At 47.1% G+C, this 21,779-nt stretch overlaps 1 protein-coding gene across 1 annotated transcript in view; it reads left to right on the forward strand.

Moving 5' to 3' along the window:
* COL20A1 (collagen type XX alpha 1 chain) overlaps nt 1-21,779 on the forward strand; it is a 238,152-nt gene that overhangs the window by 67,326 nt on the left and 149,047 nt on the right. The window contains exon 18 of the mRNA XM_081949692.1: nt 7,094-7,226. Within this exon, the coding sequence (XP_081805818.1) occupies nt 7,094-7,226 (133 nt within the window). The remainder of the gene's footprint in view (nt 1-7,093; nt 7,227-21,779) is intronic.

Below are 21,779 nucleotides of genomic sequence, written 5' to 3' on the forward strand. Positions count from 1 at the left end.
CTGTAAAATCTCCATTCCCTCCCCACTCCAGGGGAAGGATACTGTAAAATCTCCATTCTCTCCCCACTCCAGGGGAAGGGTATTGCAAAATCTCCATTCCCTCCCCACCCTCCCCACTCCAGGGGAGGGATACTGTAAAATCTCCATTCCCTCCCCACTCCAGGGGAAGGATAATCGGTATTTGCCAGTTCTCCAAACTACTCAAAATTTCCGCTACCAGTTCTCCAGAACCTGTCAGGATCTGCTGAATTTCACCCCTCTGAAGACCCCACAATCCTCCTCCTCCTCTTTCCCTCCCTCTCTTCTAGCACTGATGAGGTTACCTGGGCGAGTCATGAAATGTCTGCAACAAAACCACCAAGCTCAGAGAGCACGAAGGACCCTTCAGTGGTCCTTCTCCTCCTCTCCACAAACACCCCTCCCTTCTAGCACTGATGATATTACCAAGTTAGGTGATGAAACATCTGCAAAAAAACCCCACCAAACTCAAAGACCACCAAGAACCTCCACAGTCCAACCCTGAGCTACAAATATTCTCTTATATTAATTCCTTTTTAAAATGCCCCACTTCTAGAACAATCTGAAAAAAAACACCCACAATTGTGCATATACAATCCAATTCCCCTGCTTCATGTTTTAATGCTTGCCCTTGTCATGATAGCAAAATTCAGTTGCATCTTTCCCCTCCTGAGGCCTTGCGCACGAGATTTCAAGATGTCAAATGGCCTGTTTAAAATGCCGAATGCTTTGGAAGGAATGAACTTATATCCTTTGTAGACAGAAGCATTTTCAGGGTGGGAGAGGGGGGCAGGCAAAGTAACTTTTCATAGGAGTCCTGATTTGCAGAGCTGAGGCTGGGTGGGCTGTGGGGTAACCTAACTCCACACCAGTGGTGGGATTCAAATTTTTTTACTACCGGTTCTGTGGGCGGGACTTGGTGGGCATGGCAGAGAACAAACCCCACTCCTGTGACATACTGTAAAATCTCCATTCCCTCCCCACTCTAGGGGAAGGAAACTGCAAAATCCCATTCCCTCCCCACTCCAGGGCAAGGGTACCGCAAAATCTCCATTCCCTCCCCACTCTAGGGGAAGGATACTGTAAAATCTCCATTCCCACCCCACTCCAGGGCAAGGGTACCGCAAAATCTCCATTCCCTCCACACTCCAGGGGAAGGATACTGCAAAATCTCCATTCCCTCCCCACTCCAGGGAAAGGATACTGCAAAATCTCCATTCCCACCCCACTCCAGAGGAAGGATACTGCAAAATCTCCATTCCCTCTCCACTCCAGGGGAAGGATGCTGCAAAATCTCCATTCCCTCCCCACTCCAGGGGAAGGATACTGCAAAATCTCCATTCCCTCCCCACTCCAGGGGAAGGATGCTGCAAAATCTCCCTTCCCTCCCCACTCCAGGGAAAGGATACTGCAAAATCTCCATTCCCACCCCACTCCAGGGCAAGGGTACCGCAAAATCTCCATTCCCTCCCCACTCCAGGGCAAGGGTACCGCAAAATCTCCATTCCCTCCCCACTCCAGAGGAAGAATACTGTAAAATCTCCATTCCCTCCCCACTCCAGGGGAAGGATGCTGCAAAATCTCCCTTCCCTCCCCACTCTAGGGGAAGGATACTGTCAAATTTCCATTCCCTCCCCACTCCAGGGGAAGGATACTGCAAAATCTCCATTCCCACCCCACTCCAGGGCAAGGGTACTGCAAAATCTCCATTCCCTCCCCACTCCAGGGGAAGGATACTGTAAAATCTCCATTCCCACCCCACTCCAGGGGAAGAATACTGTAAAATCTCCATTCCCTCCCCACTCCAGGGGAGGGATACTGTAAAATCTCCATTCCCACCCCACTCCAGGGGAAGAATACTGTAAAATCTCCATTCCCTCCCCACTCCAGGGGAAGGATACTGTAAAATCTCCATTCCCTCCCCACTCTAGGAGAAGGATACTGTAAAATTTCCATTCCCTCCCCACCCTCCCCACTCCTTGGGAAGGATACTGTAAAATCTCCATTCCCTCCCCACTCTAGGGGAAGGATACTGTAAAATCTCCATTCCCTCCCCACTCTAGGAGAAGGATACTGTAAAATTTCCATTCCCTCCCCACCCTCCCCACTCCTTGGGAAGGATACTGTAAAATCTCCATTCCCTCCCCACTCTAGGGGAAGGATACTGTAAAATCTCCATTCCCTCCCCACTCCAGGGGAAGGATACTGTAAAATCTCCATTCCCTCCCCACTCTAGGAGAAGGATACTGTAAAATTTCCATTCCCTCCCCACCCTCCCCACTCCTTGGGAAGGATACTGTAAAATCTCCATTCCCTCCCCACTCTAGGGGAAGGATACTGTAAAATTTCCATTCCCTCCCCACCCTCCCCACTCCAGGGGAAGAATACTGTAAAATCTCCATTCCCTCCCCACTCTAGGAGAAGGATACTGTAAAATTTCCATTCCCTCCCCACCCTCCCCACTCCTTGGGAAGGATACTGTAAAATCTCCATTCCCTCCCCACTCTAGGGGAAGGATACTGTAAAATTTCCATTCCCTCCCCACCCTCCCCACTCCTTGGGAAGGATACAGTAAAATCTCCATTCCCTCCCCACTCTAGGGGAAGGATACTGTAAAATTTCCATTCCCTCCCCACCCTCCCCACTCCAGGGGAAGAATACTATAAAATCTCCATTCCCTCCCCACTCCAGGGGAAGGATGCTGCAAAATCTCCAGTCCCTCCCCACTCCAGGGGAAGGATACTGTAAAATTTCCATTCCCTTCCCACTCCAGGGGAAGGATACTGTAAAATCTCCGTTCCCTCCCCACTCCAGGGGAAGGATACTGTGAAATCCCCATTCCCTCCCCACTCTAGGGGAAGGATACTGTCAAATTTCCATTCCCTCCCCACTCCAGGGGAAGGATACTGCAAAATCTCCATTCCCACCCCACTCCAGGGCAAGGGTACTGCAAAATCTCCATTCCCTCCCCACTCCAGGGGAAGGATACTGTAAAATCTCCATTCCCACCCCACTCCAGGGGAAGAATACTGTAAAATCTCCATTCCCTCCCCACTCCAGGGGAGGGATACTGTAAAATCTCCATTCCCACCCCACTCCAGGGGAAGAATACTGTAAAATCTCCATTCCCTCCCCACTCCAGGGGAAGGATACTGTAAAATCTCCATTCCCTCCCCACTCTAGGAGAAGGATACTGTAAAATTTCCATTCCCTCCCCACCCTCCCCACTCCTTGGGAAGGATACTGTAAAATCTCCATTCCCTCCCCACTCTAGGGGAAGGATACTGTAAAATCTCCATTCCCTCCCCACTCCAGGGGAAGGATACTGTAAAATCTCCATTCCCTCCCCACTCTAGGAGAAGGATACTGTAAAATTTCCATTCCCTCCCCACCCTCCCCACTCCTTGGGAAGGATACTGTAAAATCTCCATTCCCTCCCCACTCTAGGGGAAGGATACTGTAAAATTTCCATTCCCTCCCCACCCTCCCCACTCCAGGGGAAGAATACTGTAAAATCTACATTCCCTCCCCACTCTAGGAGAAGGATACTGTAAAATTTCCATTCCCTCCCCACCCTCCCCACTCCAGGGGAAGAATACTATAAAATCTCCATTCCCTCCCCACTCCAGGGGAAGGATGCTGCAAAATCTCCAGTCCCTCCCCACTCCAGGGGAAGGATACTGTGAAATCCCCATTCCCTCCCGATCAGCTGGGACTCGGAGACTAGATGGGCCGGAGCAAGTCATAGGTGATATTTACCGGTTTTCCGAACTACTGAAAGTTTCCGCTGTCAGTTCTCCAGAACTAATCAGAACCTGCTGAATATCACCTCTGCTCCACACATTTTTTTCCCTACTTTATATGGTTCCATCTGCTTGTTTGATGCGGTCTCGGGAAAGCACCCAACGATCGATTGCAGTCGATAGGAAATGATCGGTGAAAGTGACAGCTCTAGATTTTTATTGGAGAATTACCTGTCAGGAAGAGTTTGCTTTCCTTTGAAATTTTTCGCAGTCTAAATTTATACGGCCACAGAAGACCCAATTAAGACACGATGTTTTTTTTAAAAATACTAATAAAGTACTACGCCACTAAAACAGAGTGTATCTGTTTTCCCAACGACTGCTATTCATAATCATTGTGTTACATCAAAAGAACCAGCTGGCAATTTAAATTCCAAAAAGTTGCAAAAGCAAAAGGAAGAACAAACTCAAATGCAGCCTGAGTTCTATTTAAAGTTTGAGAAATTATGAAATAGGGTTTGTTTGGGTTTTTTTTGAGTATTTTGATCTTCAAATGTTCCTCTGGTAATTTGGCTTTTTGCATTTCTCCCGTCATGCAAACCACTTGGTTAGGTAGGTATCCAAAAATACAGTTTATTAAAAGAACACAGGGAGTCCTCGACTTACGGCCACAAGAAGGGAACCAGAATTTCCCTTGTTAAGGAAGGTGCTTGTTACACGAGTCGCTCCCGATTTACAACAATTTTTTTTTGCCACGGTTGTTAAGGGAATCACGGTGGCTGTTAAGCGAATCATGCAGTTGTTAAGCGAGACTGGCTTCCCACACTGATGCCCCTGGGAAGGTCACATGACCCTGGGACGCTGCAACCATCATGAATGCATGACGGTTGCCAAGGGCCCCAATTTTGAACATGTGAACGTGGGGGTGCTACGAAGATCATGTTGGAAGGAAAATCCGTCTGGTTTCAAGTCCAAGCCGGGAAATAAAATAAAATGGAAGCTGATTGGAAAGAAATTGTAATGATGAACAGAACCAACAGCAGTTCTGGTCCAGCTGAACAAATGGTTGAATGAATGGATGGATATTTTTGCTGTTGGAAGAAATATGCATCCAGTTTAATTCAAAGCAAGGAGAAAGACACTGGAAACATGGAGGCTGATTGGAAAGATGGTTTATTGATGGACACAACCACATGGGTTTGAGGTCCTGGGCAGCTGACCACATGGAGGGGAGAGTGAGGGTTATTTATATCCTCTCTGGGCTTTGAAGTTGAGCTTCCTGTTCCTGTGACAAGAGCATGTATTCGATTGGTTGCTGTCAGACTCCCATGGGGCTATGCAGGGGTCATAGATGAGGTTGTCTGAGCTCCCAGGAATTGGTGGGATTCAACCCACTTAACAATTGGTTTGTCAAAAATGTGAGTGTGTGCGCATGCGTGTGCGCATGACTTCAGCACATGCACAGCTTTGGCCACGTGGCAAGGATCGACCGAGCAGCTTTTCGGGGCCTGCACTGCTCCATCTCTGCTCTCCGGGGCAGCGGCTGCTTCTCTCTGCTGCTGCTCTTGCTGGGAGAGAGAGCATCTCTTGTGCGATTTAGCAGCGGTGAGCTGCTGCTTCCCTCTAAGTCCCATCCGGAAAGCACACAGCACACAGAAGCAGCAGCCATATTGAATGCTGTTTCTCTGTACGGCACACTTTCCAGATGGGACCAAGCCTTGGCAAGGGACCGCTGCAAGATCTCCACTGCAGTGCTTTAGGTAAGAACTGTCCGGTAGTTTGACGCCCGAGAGGGACGGGGCAAGGCTGGAGCCAGGGAATGGCATGTTTCCCGACCTGGTTGAGTGGGTGTGTTTCCTGACCTGGTCCTGACCTTGTCAAGTGGGCGGAGGCTCCGGAGCCAGGGAATGGCATGTCCTCGGGCCCCAACCCAAGGCAAAGGGTGAGTGGGCGGCATGCTTATCTTTGGTGAGCAGAACAGGTGAGACACGGAGATTAGCTGGGCTGCGTGGTGAAGGAAGATAATATACAGGGCAATGTGGGATGCAGAGGGATGGGGCGGGGCTAGCCTGTGGTCGATTTTACCAGTCTCCGAACTGCTCAAAATCATAACAACCAGTTTGCCTGAACTGGTTCGAACCGGCTGAATCCCACCCCTGCTCCCAGGCTTGGTTGAAGCTTGGAGGGTGATGATGTAATGAAGAGGCTTGTGTTTTGAAAAGGTAATTGGGCAATTCCTGTTGCGTCTTCATAGCTTTGTCCTGGTTTGGATCTTGAGTGAGGGCTAATCCCATCACCTTGAGGCTGAAGGTCTTTGATAGGCTGGCCCAGTCCTGCTGGGGCTATTAAGAAAGGTGGGGGTTGTTTTCCAAGAGCATGTTTCTCTTTTAAGGAAATATAACATTCTGCCTTTTTAATATTTCTCAAAATGTTTCATTCTTCTAGCAGAGGGGCGGGTGCAGTGGTGGGTGGCAGGTGGTATGCCCCGGTACAGGTGTACCAGAGCCTGTCTGGAGCACCGGGTACCGTTCCGGTACAGTGCTCCGGAGGGCCCACCCCCCTGCCCAAGCTCCTTACTTGTCCTTTAAGCATGGCGCATACGGTGCCTGCGCGATGCTCCCACGAGCAGCTGGAGCATCGCAGAGGCTTGCGGAGGCATCGCAGGCAGGCACAACGCATGCGCATGCTGCATGTGTGTGCGAGCGTGCCGCGTGCATCCATGTGGGTGACGCCGGGCCCGTTCCAAACGGTTAGGATCCGGAACTCACCACTGGGCGGGTGCTAACTTTCTACCAGAGGTTTCTGTGACTTTGAAGTTTGAGCTATTCTGGAGGGTCGTGCAATGAAGAGGCTTTTGCTAAATGGTGGTGGGTTAATCCTATTATATCCTAAAGACTCATGTCCTGTTCTTAAAATGTGGGTGGTGGAGAATGTAAATTTGAATCCCATCCTTGGAGGTGAAGGTCTTTTGTTTTGGGAATAGGCTGGCCCAATCTTTCTTAATGGGCACAAAGTATCTTCTGGGGGCTGTTAAGAAAGGCTCAGTCTGCTTCCTGCCTCTAAAAAAACACGTTTCTCCATTTTTCATTTAGGGAACTATAATATTCTGCCTCTTAATGTTTCCCCCAAATATTTCATTCTTCGGGGGGGGGGCTTCCCATAGTCATAAATACGAGGATAGGCTATAAGTCCTTTTTTTCGATGTTTGTTGTATCTTTGAACGGTCGGCAAATGAATAGTTGCAAGTTGAGGATTAACTCTAACCATTTTTTTTCCAATTTAATTTTTATAATAACTGGAAATGCAGCTGGTACTCTTTGTCTTTCCCACAGATATCCGTTGCTGGAAACTTGGCATCTTCCATTTTGCCTGGCTTGAAAGAAAATACCGAATATAAAATATCCATCTGGGCCTACTACAAAGACGGAGCTCAGAGCGATACCGTTTCTATTTGGCACCGAATCTGTAAGTGAGCAGGGAGATACAGCCTCTATCATCTAAACAGCTGGGGTTGGCTTGTTGTTTAAAGTTGTTTGATGCCACAAAACCACACCATGAAAATACTCTCAGGACCCCTCGCGTTATGACCATAATCAGTGGTGGGATTCAAATAATTTAACAACCAGTTCTCTGCCCTAATGACCGGCTGGGTAGGCGAGTCTGGGTGGTCATGTGACTGGGTGGGTGTGGCCAACTCAACATTACTCACGTCAAGGAGCACCTCTCCTCACCCAGCCTCTCCTCGCCACGGCTGGCCATGCCTCACCCCTCCCCTCCCAGCGACTCCTTGTCATGCCCAGCTAGTGGCCCTGCCTCCCAGCTGGGTGAGTGGCCAGGTGGCCGGGCGAGTGGCTGAGCAGCGAGGTGAGGAGTGACTGGGAGGGGAAGGGTGAGGTGGGGCTAGGTGTGGGGAGGAATGCTATTCAGCTGGTTTGCCAAACTGCACAAAAGGTTAGCTACCTGTTCTACTGAACCTGTACGAACCAGCTGAATCTCACTGATGACCGTAATGGATCTGCCAATTACAGTTGTAAACTATAATTTTTGTAAAACAATTTTACAAGTTTTTTTTCTTTTTTGCAGTGGTCATTATGTGAACAGGGCAGTTGTAAAATGAACGCCCATGTTGTTAAGTGAACAATGGTGGTCATTAAGCAAACCCATTGTGGACTCTGCTGTGGTTTTGCCCAAAGGAAGAAATAAATGCCAGTTTTTGGGCAAAAGGTTGTAAATCACACGCATGTGACCGCGGGATGCTGCAAATGGCCGTAAATGCAGCCCACGTTGAAAAAACATGAAGTGCAGTCACGTGACTGTCTGGGTGGGCAGAGCAACTGTTGAAACTTCAGATCTGTGTTGTTAGTCTCCTTTCTCAGGTAGATTGTAACTTCAAATGGTTGCTAAACAACCGATCATACATTGGGGACTACCTATATTGAAATGAAAGTTATAGGTAGTCCTTGACGTACGACCACAATTGAGCCTAAAATTTCTGTTGCTAAACAAGGCAGTTGTTAAGTGAGTGAAATTCAGAGTCAAAGTTTCATTTCCCCCCCAAGCACAAAGTCCAGAAGCGGTTTCCAAGTAGAAAGAAAGTGTATATATTCTTTTCTTTGATTAAAACCATCCATTTTAGCCATCTCTGCTATTTCCATCAATTTTTCCAGCCATTCATCCATTGTAGTAGATAAAGTATCTTTCCATTTTTGGGCATAAAACATTCTTAACGCTGTCAACATATAGAACAGCAAAGTTCCAGAATAATAACAGAATCTTGACAGAGTTTCTCTTGTCTCATACAAAACAAAATCAAGGTGGAGTTTTTTAAAAGGTTTTTTTCTTATGCTTTTCATTTTATCAGAGTAACAGAATATCAGAAATTGAAGGGACCTTGGAGGTTTTCTAATCCAACCCCCTTCTCAGGCAGGGAAACCCATATCATTTCAGATAAATGCTTGTCCAATCTCTTCTTAAACACTCTTCCAGTGTCGAAGCACCCACAGCTTCTGGAGGCAAGACCTTCCACTGATTTATTGTCCTCACTGTCAGGAAATTTCTCCTTAGTTCTAGGTTGGATCTCTTCTTGATTAGTTCCCATCAGCGGTGGGTTTCACGTTTTGTTACCACGGGTTTGCTCTGCGTGCTCCCACTCGCTTTGTGGGTACACATGCCCCTTCCATGCTTGTGCCCGGCCTTCCGTGCATGTACTTTGCTCACACACGTGCCTTCCACGCATGCACCCGATGTCAAAAATGTCCTAAATAGAATGGCATAGAGCCACGGCAGGTGGGCGGCCCACCCGTGATTTCCACTACCGGTTCAAGAGAACCGATCCGAACCGTTGAATATCACCCCTGGTTTCCATCCATTGATTCTTATCTCATCTTCAGGTGCCTTGGAGAATAGTTTGACTCCCTCTTCTTTGTGGCAACCCCTGAGATATTGGAAGACTGCTATCATGTCTCCCCTAGTCCTTCTTTTCATTAAACGAGACATGCCCAGTTCCTGCAACCGTTCTTCATATGTTTTACTCTCCAGTCCCCTAATCATCTTTGTTGCTCTTCTCTGCACTCTTTCTAGATCTCAACATCTTTTTACATCATGGCGATCAAAACTGAATGCCATATTCCAAGTGTGGCCTTACCAAGGCATTATAAAGTGGTATTAACACTTCACCTGATTAGTTTCCACCCACTGCTTCTTGTTCTACCCTCAGGTGCTTTGGAGAATAGCTTGACTCCCTCTTCTTTGTAGCAACCCCTGAGATATTGGAAGACTGCTATCAAGTCACCCCCAGTCCTTCTTTTCATTAGACTAGACATACCCAGTTCCTGCAACTGTTCTTTATATATTTTAGCCTCCAGTCCCCTAATCATCTTTGTTGCTCTTCTCTGCACTCCTTCTAGAGTCTCCACATCTTTTCTACATCATGGCGACCAAAACTGGATGTAGTATTCCAAATGTGGCCTGACCAAGGCATTATAGAATGGTTTTAACATTTTAGATGATCTTGCTTCTATCCCCAACTTAGTTGGCATTTCACCCTCTTTAATTTAACTTAATTTAATTTAACCTCCATTCTAAAGTCATCTCTACATCCTTTTTGAGCTGTCAGAAAATTGGACGTGATGAAATCTCCAGTCTTCTCCAACCCTTCTACATTCCTATGGTTCATCCTGTGAATCTGTGGGAATTCTCTTCTGCTTACCTATGCTCTAGATGCAACTCCAATTTAAAAGCTGTTTTAATTTACTGTGCCGTTAATCCCGAGAAAAGCAATTTCTCTGCATTTCTTCCACGCTGTGTTGGGATCAAAGTATTGTTTTCCTACAGAGTATTCAAGAGCCAAAGATACATATGGGAGATTGTTATGTAGGGTATGGAGTTATTGATAGCTACTAAAGGAGAATATTTGTACCTCAGGGTTGAAATGAAGGGAATTTGGTGTTCTCTTAGCTTAGTTGTTTTCCCTTGCAGATGTTTCATTACCAAACTAGGGAACACCATCAGTGTTAGTAAGGAGTGAGGTTTGATCTCAGTTTATATTCTGGCTGTTATGTTCTGGGTGAAAATAGAGGCGAGGCCTGAGTGACTTCTAACAGCTCTTTATTCAACACTGCCTGTGAGGCAACTGTTTCTCTTTCGTTGACGCAGCTCCTTTTATAGGGAAGCTGATCGGCCCACAACCAATCAGGAGAGAGTATTTTCCCGCTCTAACAGAGGATCAGACTGAGAACTTCAACTGACAACTAGATACAATGCATAACACTGGTGGCTCGCCCTGGGATGTTCTTAGAGGTTCTTTGGTTGGGATGTTCACTGTTAGCTTCTTTGGCAGTTCCTTGATTGGGGTACTGTTTACTTGATTGTTGATCTTAGATTAATCTTGGAGTGAATCAGTGGTGGGTTCCAGATCTTGTCGCAACCGGTACGCTGCGATGGGCCCGGGCGTTCACCTGAGGCGTGCGCGCTGCGCACGCATGCGCACCAACCACCCTGTGATGCTCCAGCTGCTCAGCAGAGCATCGCGCAGGCGCTGTACGCTGTGCAAGTGTGTGCAAATGGCCCGGTTGGCTTAAATATAGGTAAGGATTGAGGGGCGGATGGGTGCGCGCTCCAAAGCATCGTTCCAGTACGGTGGCTGCCTTCCCCCAGCCCTGCTGAAGCCTGCAGAGTGCTCCTGGGGGCCGGGAAGGACCAAAACCTTTTTTTTCCTTACCGCTTCGAAATCTTGGTGTGTCTTATACACCGGTGCGTCTAATAGTCCGAAAAATACGGTACTTGCTCTGGGAATGACCATTTTAAAGAGACTTTACCTTGCTCCGGCAAACACCTCAATTGCAATGGCCCTTTGGCCCTAGTATCCAGAGGGATACAAGCAGCTGAATGCGTAGGAAGGTCTGGCTTTACCCTTCACAAAAGGACTTTTGCAGAAATCAAAGGACAGTTTGCCAGCCAGTTTCTATCCACACAGCAGAAAGTGCTTCTTGTTTTTTTATAAGGAGGCCAGGTTAGGAAAAATGCCTTCTTTTTTAATTAATAGCTCCTGGCTAATTGGTCTGCTGGCAGGACATGAAATACTGTCCATTTAATAGGCTTCTTGGTGCCTCGTGTTTAATCAGGATTAATTCCCCCACCTCTCCGTTTTTGTGCACCTGAAACAAGGAGCTGTTCTAGAACCAACAACAACCCACAATCTGAGACAGCTCTGGTTTGCCAAATCAGCCACTGCAAATGCCAGGAGAGGCAATAGTTAACTCTGGTGAAATGAAACGGAGATCAAAGACCAAATTAAAGGAAGGAGATTCAAGCCGAACGCTTTTCCTGACTATAAGATGCTGTTTAGTTTCCCTAAAACAGCAGAGGTTCTACAGTAAATGGACTGGGTTTTCCTGTTGGGGCTTGTATAGAGGATGGCCTGCATGAAGGAAGGGGTTGGACTACATGACCTGGGAGGTCCCTTCCAACCCTCATATCCTACCACTCTCTAGGGTTTTAATCTGTACCTATAGCTGAAATGTTGGGAAGGCAAAAAAAAAAAAAAAAAAAAAAAGACGACGAAAAGATTCAGTTCAAATGTTCAGGATTGTAGGAAACCAAATTACAAAAAGATTTCCCTGCTTTTTGGAAGAAATCCATATCACCCAGAATCATATGATTGCTGTGGTATAAAAATCCTGCAGGTAGAGAGATATATGTTAGATACATAAATAGATAGATAGGTAGGTAGGTAGGTAGGTAGGTAGGTAGGTAGATAGATAGATAGATAGATAGATAGATAGATAGATAGATAGATAGATAGATAGACAGACAGAGGTAGGTAGGTAGGTAGGTAGGTAGGTAGGTAGGTAGGTAGATAGATAGATAGATAGATAGATAGATAGATAGACAGACAGAGGTAGGTAGGTAGGTAGGTAGGTAGGTAGGTAGGTAGGTAGGTAGGTAGGTAGATAGATAGATAGATAGACAGAGGTAGGTAGGTAGGTAGGTAGGTAGGTAGATAGATAGATAGATAGATAGATAGATAGATAGATAGATAGATAGATAGATAGATAGATAGATAGATAGATAGATACCGGTAAGTAGGTAAGTATGTACTAGTACTGATAGGTAGGTACCGGTAGACAAATAGGCAGATGCAGATAGACAGATAGACAAATAGACAGATAGACAAACAGACAGACAGACAGACAGACAGGCTATAGAAAGTCTACACTTTGCTGTTTAAAAAGCCAATCTTCTCCAACCAGGAACTCTAGATCTGTGGTGTCCAACTTTGGCAATGTGAAGACTTCTGGTTTTCAGCTCCCGCAATGCCTTAGCCAACTACGTTGGGAGTTGATGTTCACGAGTCTTAAATTTGCCAAAGTTGAACACCCCCAGATCTAGATTATCACTAGCTATCACAAACCAGACTTCTTGGTTTGAAGATCAGATCCGAAGGCGTCAGGGAAGCTCATGAAGCCTCCGGAAGGCTCCGGGGGGGGGGGAGGCTCTTTTCACCCTCCCCAGGCTCCTATAAAGCCTCTGGAGCCTGGGGAGGGCGAAAAATGGCTTTAAAAAAGGCTGAACTCAGCTGGCCAGTGTGCGCATGCACGCTGGCCAGCTGACAGGGCAGCGCCATCACTGCCCTATAGCATTTCAGACAAACGGTTGTCCAATCTCTTCTTGAAAACTTCCAGTGTTGGAGCATTCACAACATCTGGAGACAAGTCCTTCCACTGATTAATTGTTCTGTCAGGAAATTTCTCCTGAGTTCTAGATTGCTTCTCTCCTTGATTAGTTCCCATCTGTTGCTTCTTGTCCTGCCCTCAGGTGCCTTGGAGAATAGGTTGTCCCCTTTCTTCTTTGTAGCACACGTTTAGATATTGGGAAACTGCTATCATGTCACCCCTAGTCTTTCTTCTCATTTAAGTAGACATACCCAATTCCTTCGTATGTTTAAGCCTCCAGTCCCCTGGTCTTGATTTTATTCAGCTAAAGTCTCTAGTTTGCTTCTGTCAAAAGAGAACATTCAACAAGCAATAAATTATGGTTTTACATCTCGAAATGATTGTTATTTTCTCCTTGGAAGGGACATCCCAGCAATTCAAACCACATCACAGAAACCCTTTCCACCCACGAGTCACCTAACCTTTTCTTCAGCTGAATGAAATCTTGATTTGCAGCTCCATAATTGTCCATTCGCCCTAAAACTGTTGGTCATAACAAAACAACAAAACATTATCAGCTTCTGTTTGGGAGGCCTTTGAAAAATGGCAGCGAGTCTGTCCAAGATTGGCTGAAAGTTTATTTTTACAGAATTCTCAGTGGAGAATTCTATGGGTATTCTCAGTCATCCAAGTCATGGCTGTCCCTAAGGTGGTGTCTGGTTGCCTGGTGACATCACTCCGCCTTCCTCTGACCAGCTGTGAGAATGTCCTTGCTTCTCTAGAGAAAATATTTTGTTTTGGCTACAAAATCCCAGCTATCTCAAATCCCCCCTCCCCATCCCTCAGCTCCAGTGTGGCAAACAGGAAGCTTTCAAGACGGCTTCAGCCAGGCCAGCTTCAGGATTGACATATAGAATTAGTGTAAAAACCCGGCCCTCGGCAGGAGGCAGTGCGATTTCAAATTTCTTTTCATGGTTTCTTCCAGGAGAAAATATGGTTATTGAAGGTACTCATTAAAAGTGAAGTTGTCTAAAACTATATCAGCATGGCTACACTGGGATGAAATTAATTATAAGAAGGTGCACAGTGAGAGTGTTCTAGAGCAGTGTTTTTCAACCTTGGCAACTTGAAGATGTCTGGACTTCAACTCCCAGAATTCCCCAGACAGCATTCGCTGGCTGGGGAATTCTGGGAGTTGAAGTCCAGACATCTTCAAGTTGCCAAGGTTGAAAAACACTGTTCTAGAGAACTGATAAAATTTCTGATTCTCCCTCTCTTTATTTGTTTAAGACCTTTTCCAAAGTGGTGAACATACCTATTTGTCTTCTTATTTTCCCCACAACAACAACAACCCTAGGTTGGAGGTCACCCAGCTGGCTTTCATGGCTAAGGCAGGATTAGAACTCACAATCTCCTTATGATTGGCCCCAAGTTGCTCAGCTGGTTTTCATGCCTAAACTGGGACTAGAACTCACAGTCTCCTGGTGTTTGGCCCAAGTCACCCAGCCAGCTTTCAGCCTTAAGGTGGAACTAGAACTCACAGTCTCCTGGTGATTGGCCCAAGTCACCCAGCCAGCTTTCAGCCTTAAGGTGGAACTAGAACTCACAGTCTCCTGGTGATTGGCCCAAGTCACCCAGTCATCTTTCATGCCTAAGACAGAACTAGAAATCACAGTCTTGAGTAGAACTCAAGGTCCCTTGGTGATTGGCCCGCAGCCACCCAGCCGGCTTTCATATCCAAGGTAGGACTAGAACTCACTGTCTCCTGGTTTCTGGCCTGGTGCCTTAACAACTAGACCAAACTGGCTCTCTTTTGTTAGGTTTCTCTGAATAAACCTCTAATGCTTAAAGCTTTCAAGCAAGGACGCCATGGCAACTAGGCATCCTCCAGCAGGGATATTCTAGTGCCAATTGTGCAGAGAAATTATCTCATCTTTGTTTACTTCCTGTTAAGTTTTCATCAGGAAATGAGTTAGCTTGGATCAGACCATGCACCACATGGTTTTCTAATCTTCCTAGATTAACGTGGAAGAAAATCAACTCTTTTGCTGTAGGTCTTGGTTTACTCCCTTTGCTAGAATAGATGGAAATGTGGTTGGGTAGATCTATTGGAGGACATTTGAAGGTGTGTCCTCAGCAGGGGTGGACACTTGCCAGTTCTAACCTCTTCTATAGAAGAGGTTCCACAAATCTACCGTGCTGTTTAGAACCGGTTCTAGCTCCCTCCCTCCCCCCGCCCGTCCGCACATCATCAAGATGAAGAGCCAGAGGAGGAATTCTGGGAGTTGAAGTCCACAAGTCTTAAAGCTGTCAAGTTTGAACAACCCTGGGTTTTTTTTTGTAAAGGGTTAGGGGTGCAAGGGTCTTGTAACTTGACAGCTTTAAGACTTGCGCACTTCAATGCCAGAGTTCCTGAGCCAACATGACTGGAGGAGGAATTCTGGGAGTTGAAGTCCACAAGTCTTAAAGCTGTCAAGTTTGAATACCCCTGGGTTTTTTTTTGTAAAGGGTTAGGGTTGCAAGGGTCTTGTAACTTGACAGCTTTAAGACTTGTGTGCTTCAAATGCCAGAATTTCTGAGCCAACTTTTTGGTTGCTAAGCAAGAGCGTTGTTAAGTGAGTTTCACTACATTTTACAAGTTGGCCACGCCCACCCAATCACATGACCGCCAAGCCACTCCCACCTGGTCACATGTCCGGCAAGCCACTCCCACAAAGCAGGCCACACCTACAGAAGAGGTTCTAAATTTTTTTTGAAACCCACCACTGGTCCTCAGGGCTACCTGATTGGTGAAAATGGGTGTGGAGCCTTTTTGGAACTGCTGAAAGGACAGCGTTGTAGACCGGAGATAGACGATGTCGTATCCCTCCCCCTCTATTGAGGGAGGGCTGTTGAATTTTGACATAAATCTTGGACCCCTCTTTCAAACCAGAGGTCCTCTCTGTCCAAAATGTGGACATTGCTTCAAAAGAGTGGCCTTTGTCTTTTCAATGCAGATGGACAGCTGAATCTTGTCCCGATAGGTTTGTTCTCCTATGTTGTGCCATGAGTTTATGAAGTGGTTGTTTTGTTTCCCCAAAGTACAGATCTGCACAGTTCTCAATGCGTTCTACTGCATATATTATGCATATTTATTTATTTATTTATCAAACTTTATTTGTCTTATCAAAATATTATCCCACCAGGCATTCCTTCTTTCTGACATAGTTCTGTTTTTTTCTTTTGCTTATTTTTGAGCTTCAAAGTAGCTTTATGAGCATGCTTTGCAACCAATTCTCGTTAGTAAGTTTTGGGCCATATTGCTTTGAAAACTGTTATGATCACTAGTAAACATTTCCACCACCTGGCTGGAAATATATGTGGTATAAATAAATTACAACCAACTGGAAAACTCCCTGTGGTGGGAGAAGGAGGGAGGGAGATGTTTTGGATTTATTGAACTAGCAAGCCAAACAGACGCACTCGTGAAGGCCTCAGCATGTGTGTTTTGAGTGGTTATTACAGTGGTTACAAAACAGAAGTATTGACATTTAAAAATAAATGATGCTAGCTTTCAAAGGTGTTTTTCTGCAAAAGAAAATACACAAAAGTTTCAGCAACTTGGAGATGACTAACGTACCTACTGTATGTAATGGGATTTTCAAAGCTTGGGGTAGAGAATGAATTTTGACCCCAATCAATCAATCCTAAAGGAAATCAACCCTGATTTTCCTTTGGAAGGACAAGATATAGAAACTGAAGCTCAAATACCTTGGTAAGGCCACACTTGGAATTCTGCATTCAGTTTTGTTCGCCACGATGTAGAAAAGATGTGGAGACTCTAGAAAGAGTGCAGAGAAGAGCAACAAAGAGGATTAGGGGACTGGAGACTAAAACATATGATGAACGGTTGCAGGAACTGGGTATGTCTAGTTTAATAGAAAGAAGGACTAGGAGAGACATGATAGCAGTCTTCCAATATCTCAGGGATTGCCCCAAAGAAGAGGGAGTCAAGCTATTTTCCAAGGCACCTGAGTGTAGAACAAGAAGCAATGGGTGGAAACTAATCAAGAAGAGAAGCAACTTAGAACAAAGGAGAAATTTCCTGACAGTTAGAACAACAATGAATCAGTGGGAGAACTTGCCTCCAGAAGTTGTGAATGCTCCAACACTGGAAGTCTTTAAGAAGATGTTGGATAACCATTTGTGGTTCAGGATTTCCTGCCTCCAAGGTCCCTTCCAACTCTCCTATTGTATTGTATTATTGTAATACATTGAGCACCAAAGGAAAAAAGAGGAGTTATTGGAGAAGACCCTGATGTTGGGAGCGTTCAAAATACAACAATTTGAAGCTTAGCTGCTTACCTTCTAAGGCAGCCCTGTAAGTAGGACAGCGGAGGCACAGGAATCTACGTGAATCAGCTACGTGAATCAGCTGAGCCAGAAAGAAGGAAATATAGGGCAGGATAGGGTGGGTGTGGGTGGGTGTGGGTGGGTGGGGCCAGATGATCATCGACCTGTTTGCCTGAAGCTCCAGTTATTGCAAAATGCAGCGTCCCCCTTGGTTTTGTGCAGACCTCGGTGTGCATGTGTATCACCTCCCCTGCGGGAACTGCACTGGTTGCCGATTTGCTTCTGGGTTCAATTTAAGGTGCTGGTTCTCACCTTTGTCACTAACATTCAACCAAGATCCAGCTAGATCCAACTAGAGCCAAGGATAAATTTCTTGATGGTGAAAACTGTTAGATATTAACATATATCGGGGAAAGTCTTCCCTCTGGTCCGCTCCTACAGCGGGAAACAGGTATCCCTCTGATTGGTCGAGGGGCGTACCCAATCCCTATAAAAGGGGAACCCTCCGACTACCGAACAAGCTGGATCACTACTATCACTAATAAAGAGCTATTAAGTCACTTCGTGTCCGCAGTCTGTCTCTCGTTACCCAGATCTAACATTGGCGACGAAGGTGGGATTGAGAGACAGATAGGACGAAGAACGCTACTCCAGAATCTCCGGATTTGATCCAGCCCAGGAATTCGGCAGCAATTCCGACAGCCATCTCAGATCACCGCAGCGCGGCAAATTCAAACTGAGAAGATGGCGATGCATGCTCCCCCCACTCCTTTCGACCCAGAAAACGACGAATGGGAAGCTTTCATGATTCGTTTCGAGTGTTTCCTCGAAGCAAACGAATACACGGGGATCACCGATGCGAGGAAGAAAAACATCTTCCTCGGCTACTGCGGAAAGGAAGTCTTCAATACGGCCAGAGACCTCACTGCGCCTACTCCAATACAGGCAGTATCGTGGACGACGTTGCAACAAACTCTGCAAACTCATTACGCGCCAAAACCTTCCCGCCATGTCTGCCGCAAGGAATTCAACATGAGGACTCAGAAGGCGGGAGAATCAATCAATCAATATGTTGCAGCCCTACGAAAAGCAGCAGCTCACTGCGAATACAGAGATTTGGAAGAGCACATCTTAGAGCGGCTCATCTGTGGGGTAAGAGACATTTCGTTGCAAAAGAAGATGTTGGCAAACCCGAATTTAACCCTACAGGCAGCGTTAAACGAAGCAAGAGCGTCAGAATCAGCGGAGAAATCAGCGGTGACCATACAACGAGGGGCCAGCGCATACCAGCCAGCACCGAGACAAACCAGAGTTCACTATGAGGACACAAGCCCCGACTACGAGAATCCCGAGTTCGAGGACAGTCACCTAATGCAGAGCAGTCACTTGAGGCCTCGGGGGAGACCTGGATCCCGTTTGCCGCCCTGCGCAAGCTGCGGAGGGAATCACCCCAGGTCTACTTGCAGGTTCAGGAACGTTGTTTGTTCGCACTGCAACAAACTTGGGCACATCGCACGAGTGTGCCGGAGCGGAGTCCCTGCCTCACGGCAGCCACCCATGTACCGCCAACAGAAGCCCAACCCAGGGGCTTGGCGAAACCAAAAAGGGCGCCCAGAGAGAAATCCACAAGTGTTTACCCAGAGAGAAAATTTCCAAAGAGCTGAACGAGCGTATTCCCAGAGAGATTACTCACAAGAAAGTGAGCGAGCGTATCCCCAGAGAGAATACACACAAAGAGCTGAAAGAGCGTTCTATCAAGACGCTCAACGAGAGTATTTTCAGGATGTTGACGGTGAGATAGAGTTGACCCAGAGAGAGGAGTTGCGAACGTATCTCACCACAATACATCAAGTCCGCCCTAAGCGGCCAAAAAGGCTGAGAGTCACAGTCCTCTTGGAGGGCTCACCCTGCGAGCTAGAAGTTGACACAGGATCAACCCTGACGATCATTTCATGGGCATCCATGAAGCAGGCTATCCCTAGCCTCAGAAAGAGCCAACTACACGCCCCAGACGTCCTGCTACGAGACTACCAGGGGAACCAAGTCCCCATCGTGGGCCAAGGCACATTCCACATCCGTTTCAAGGACATCGAAGCCCAGCTGCCCGTGACCATCGCCAGCGCGCCATTACAGAACCTTCTGGGGCTTGATTGGTTTGAAGCCCTGGGGTTAGAAGTCACCGGGATCAACGCCGTAAGAAACAGCAGCGCTGAACAGATTTTTAAGGAATTCGAGGATGTGTTCAGCCCCGGTCTTGGTAAGTATGTGGGTAAACCAATATCATTCAATTTAGACCCTAAAGTGGCGCCAATCCGACTTAAACCAAGACGAGTGCCTTTTGCACTCCGCCCTAAAATAGACAAAGAGATAGATAAGTTAGTGGAGCAAGGAATCCTTGAGCCGGTAGATCACGCGCGCTGGGAAACGCCCATCGTGACCCCAGTCAAGCCAGACGGATCAGTCCGCATCTGCGCGGACTATAAGTGTACAATTAATGTCGCGCTACAACAGAGCGCATATCCTGTGCCAGTAGTACAGCATTTATTGCACTCGTTGGGACCAGGAAAGGTATTTGCAAAGTTAGACATGGCACAAGCTTACCAGCAACTGCCAGTTGATAGCGCCACAGCGGAGGCCCAAACTATAGTGACGCATAGAGGAGCATTCAAATGCAACCGGCTACAATTTGGCGTAAGCATTGCCCCAGGACTGTTCCAGAGCGTCATGGAACGACTGTTGCAAGGGATACCAGGAGTCGTCCCCTATTTTGACGACATCTTGGTGTCAGCTGCAAACGAGGAGCAATTAAACAAAAGAGTCAGATCTGTTTTGGCCAGAATCAGAGAAAAGGGTCTCCGCCTTAAAAAAGAAAAATGCCAAATTAACGTGCCTAGCGTAGAATTCCTGGGGTATAGAATCGATGGTCAGGGAATACACCCCACTTCAAAGAAAATTAAGGCGATCCAGGACGCCCCCACACCAAGAAATCAGACCGAGTTGCAGGCTTTCCTCGGATTACTTAACTTCTACAGCGTTTTTCTGAGGCAGAAAGCGACCGTTGCTGAGCCACTACACCGTCTACTCCAGAGGAACGCACCATGGAAATGGGGACGATCAGAAGCTGCAGCTTTCGCCGGGGTAAAGCGCCTGCTCACCACTGACTCACTGCTTGTTCAATACAGCCAGACCCTACCGCTGGTATTGACCTGCGATGCATCACCTTTCGGAGTTGGAGCAGTCCTCAGCCACAGGATGCCCGACGGAAAAGAAGCACCCATCGCGTTCTACTCCAGGACTCTTTCATCGGCCGAAAGGAATTACAGCCAAATGGACAGGGAAGCGCTGGCTGCCGTCGCGGGAGTAAAGCGTTTCCACGAATACCTCTATGGACGTGATTTTGAACTGATCACAGATCACAAACCGCTGTTGGGACTTTTGGCGGGAAACCGCCCCACTCCGGTCTCCCTTTCTCCTCGCATGACCAGGTGGACTGTTTTCCTGGCTGCGTATTCATACAAATTGATACATCGACCGGGCTCCACTCTTGGACACGCAGACGCACTCAGCCGTTGCCCATTACCTGACATTCTGCCAGACCCCACTCCAGAAGTACCGGTATTGCTCATTGACTGTTTGGATTCAGGACCGGTTTCTTCCTACGATGTTGCAAGGTTCTCCTCTAAAGACAATTTAATAAAGCAAGTTCAAACTTGGGTTTGGAGGGGGTGGCCAAAGGGAAATGTGGGCCCGGAATTCAAAATGTTTTGGTCAAAACGGGACGAGCTCTCAGTATTACAAGGATGTTTGTTGTGGGGGGATCGAGTTGTTATTCCGTATGCTTTACGTAAAAATGTACTAGATGCTTTACATATGGGTCATCCGGGGATTGTTAGAATGAAGGCGTTAGCAAGAAGTTACGTGTGGTGGCCAAACATGGACAAAGAAATAGAGGAGTGGGTGGCCACTTGTGACCCATGCCAGGAATCGAGACCAGCACCCCCGGAAGCGCCCGCCACAGAATGGGAGAAACCCAAAGCACCCTGGTCGCGAATACACATCGACTTCGCAGGGCCATTCCAAGGTCAGACTTTCTTTATAGTTGTAGATGCATACTCAAAATGGCTAGATGTAGTCCTAATGACTTCAACCACGGCAGAGGCAGTCGTAAAGGTTCTACGGCGACTCTTCGCCACCCATGGCCTGCCAGATCTCCTCGTATCCGATAACGGGCCCCAATTCACGGCCATGCATTTTGAAACATTTTTAGCAGGGTTGGGAATCCGGCATGCCCTCATCGCGCCATTCCATCCAGCATCAAACGGACAGGCGGAGAGAATGGTGCGATTCGCAAAAGAGGCCCTCGCCAGGATGGGTCCAGGTGATTGGCAAACACGCATTGACCATTACCTCCTCATTCAACACATTACCCCGAGCGCAACGACGGGTAGGAGCCCCGCGGAACTACTCATGGGTCGTCGACTACGGTCTCACCTAGACCGGCTCCACCCAAATTACTCTGCCACGGCTCCCCCAG

Source organism: Natrix helvetica (genome assembly GCF_964273705.1).
Source record: "Natrix helvetica genome assembly, chromosome: 3".
In the NCBI taxonomy this organism is placed as follows: Eukaryota; Metazoa; Chordata; class Lepidosauria; order Squamata; family Natricidae; genus Natrix; species Natrix helvetica.